At 29.9% G+C, this 2,970-nt stretch overlaps 2 protein-coding genes across 2 annotated transcripts; one reads left to right on the top strand and one right to left on the bottom strand.

Moving 5' to 3' along the window:
* The first annotated feature begins 301 nt into the window (after positions 1-301).
* Positions 302-1,391, top strand: LOC112461940 (putative nuclease HARBI1). The gene is made up of 2 exons (XM_025027399.1): positions 302-558; positions 640-1,391. Exons 1-2 carry the CDS (start codon positions 396-398, stop codon positions 822-824), a joined length of 348 nt encoding a protein of 115 aa, XP_024883167.1. The 5' UTR covers positions 302-395; the 3' UTR covers positions 825-1,391.
* An 8-nt stretch (positions 1,392-1,399) lies between these two features.
* On the bottom strand, positions 1,400-2,956 carry LOC112461939. Its single transcript, XM_025027398.1, has 4 exons — positions 2,380-2,956; positions 2,191-2,271; positions 1,707-2,073; positions 1,400-1,597 (listed from the first exon to the last, which is right to left on the bottom strand). Exons 1-4 carry the CDS (start codon positions 2,485-2,487, stop codon positions 1,419-1,421), a joined length of 735 nt encoding a protein of 244 aa, XP_024883166.1. The 5' UTR covers positions 2,488-2,956; the 3' UTR covers positions 1,400-1,418.
* Positions 2,957-2,970: the final 14 nt, after the last annotated feature.

The raw sequence follows: 2,970 nt of genomic DNA on the forward strand, positions 1-2,970 counted from the left end.
TAGGTAAGGAGAAGTATGGTTGTTATATATTAAGATGTATTAATAAAAAAAATGCTACAAGAGATATTATAAGAAAGATTATCTTTATCATTCTTAGAAAAAATTGTATTAATAAAAAATTAAAGGTATTGCAATTTATATATAAATAACAATACAAGAATATTTAATATAGCAATAAATTATGACAATCATATTAATTCTGCAATTCCTTTATCTACATGAAAAATTTTTAAATCAATAAATATTTATTATTACAAGTAGATTTGACATATGAATTATAATAGTTGCGTGATAACATAAACTTATTTATTTATTTACTGTGTGTCTGTGGAGTATGTTTAGTTTTTTAACTTACGATTTTAGGAGATTCTGGATACCCATTGTTGCCATACCTCATGACACCAAAATTAAATCAGCCACCAGGGTCTCCAAGTGCTGCGTATACAGACAGTCATGTAAGAGCACGATGCTCCGTGGAAAGAACCATAGGAATATTAAAAGGCAGATGGAGATGTTTGCGCAAAGAAAGGGCATTACATTATTTACCAGAATTTGCTGGTAAGAGAAATATTTTATATATATTTTGGTATTTTCTAAAAATTATATTTAAAATTACTATAAAACTTTGTTATATTTCAGCACTTATAGTAAATGCAACATGTGTGTTGCATAACATTGCTAAACAATACAATATTGCGGATGATGAAATATATAGAGAAGAGGATATTAATGAAGATATTGGGGCAGAAGATAATGCACTTGCAAATATGCGCGCAAGAGGACATGCAACACGCGAAGCAATTATTGAAAGATATTTTACATAAAGATATGAAATAATTCTTTTTGAAAAAAGAAGCTAAACGAAGAAATATTGTATATACGCACGTATTGTACGCACCTATATTTAAGTCTTGAATAAGAAATTTTGCAATTTTTAACATCGAAAGCAATTATCTAAATAGACGCATAACCGTTGTACAGTTTTTGGGAATTATTTTTTGTAATACGAAACAAAGAATATATACACTTTTTCAAAATGCTGTATGAATGAATATATATTTTATTAACAACACAAATAAACTTTTCACGAATATTTATATTGCACAGAACACTAAACTCTATATACACGAATGAGTGATCTATATTGTTCTGGCTGTCGCTGAGAAAGAGGTGCGTTTGGGTGTACTTTTCTCTCTTTCTAGTACTACCTGATTGATCAATCGTAGAAATATGACGCAGTGAGTTTATGTCATGCGTCTTTATCTATTTATGCAATTGATCAATCAGGTAGTATTACAGAGGAAGAGGTACATACACCCAAACGCAGCTAGAACAATAGATCTTTCCAGCATGTATAGAGTTCAGTGCCACAGAATATCACGTTTAAAATATATCTTAATTAAAATATGTTAATGATCTTACAATACTAATTCATCTGCAGGTGCCTGTAACATATATTTTATGTTTTTCAACTCAGTTAAAATATCTTCTTGTGCCTTTAATGTTTTTTTTCTAATTTTTAATTCTTTTTTCTTCATTTTCAATTTCTTTTCTTGAATATTTAATATGCTGTATGATAACTGATGCGTGGACTTTTCTGCAATTCAAGACAGATATTAAATAATCCCTTAGTAAATTCACTATTATATATAAATTAAAGATCCTTTTTACACTTTTCATTATATATAACATATCTTTCAAATCACCTTTTTTGGTACTATTTTTTTGTGTAACTGTATTAATATTCTTTTGCTTTCTTTTATCAATATTTGGCGATGCATTTTCTATATTATCTTCTTCTACTTCTAGATGTGATAACATATTCTGCTCATCTACTATTTCATAATAATCATTATTTGGACCACATTCTTGTACTGTCTCTTCTGTATCATCAATTATTCCACCCTCTGGAATATTTTCCATTCCAGCTGCCTCCGGTGTTAACAATTGTAAAACTTCTTCTTCAAAACTTGAAAAAGGAATTTTAGGAGGAGATCCACCACCTGTCCCTTGTATATAATTTCTTCGTTTAGCTTCTTTCTTCAATATGTACGATTTCATATCTTTCCATGTCTAGAAAAATTATAGATTATTATATATAAAGACTTCTTTTTTAAAGATTAATAATAATTTAATCTGTGTTTAATTTTAAAACTATGACATAATAAAGGTAGGTATACATATTATAACCTTTGCCCATTCTTGTCCATTTTTCCGAAGACCTGCATTAGCTGCATTAATGTTTTCAGCTACCTTATTCCACATATCATTCTAAACACATTAATAATAAGTTATACGAGTTAAATAACCTCTATCACATGTATACATATATCTTTGACACATAATTAATAGATAATTATAATAGTACTTTTAATTTACCATTTTCCGTTTGCTTTCACTTTTTCGGTCTATTCGACCTTTCACTAAATCCGCATGATTTTTCAAATTATTTAACAATATTTCTTTCTGTTTTATTGTCACATTCATGTTTGCAGCTACTTACTTTACTACATATATTTTTCTTGAAATATCGGCGATTCGCGGTTTAAGATGATACTAGTAATTTCTTTGTAATTTTCTTTACCTGATGTTACCATATATTCAGTGATTTCACTTTTCATATATCTCAATACATAATCGCTCGTAATGCCTCTGAAATTCATGAAAAAATTCACGCGGAATCTGGACAAGCGGAATCGTGAAAAGTGAAAAGTTCCGCTCGAAGTTTCATGATCGCTGCCCAACCGTAAACAGTAATGTCTCGCGTTGTCTCACGTGCAGCAGGCCTCTAACGTGCATTAACCTCACTTATTTAACCATAAGGGAGAAACAAAATGGCGCTGGATCACGTGATTTAGTTAGCCAATCAGACCATTCCCTTCAATGTCGCTTCTCTATTATCTAGGACTCTACCAAAGACCATCAAACGACCACCAATCGATTCCAATTAATGAAAGTTCGATACGTTGA

The sequence above is a fragment of the Temnothorax curvispinosus genome, unplaced genomic scaffold (assembly GCF_003070985.1).
Source record: "Temnothorax curvispinosus isolate PA1 unplaced genomic scaffold, ASM307098v1 QBEX01011888.1, whole genome shotgun sequence".
Lineage (NCBI taxonomy): Eukaryota > Metazoa > Arthropoda > Insecta > Hymenoptera > Formicidae > Temnothorax > Temnothorax curvispinosus.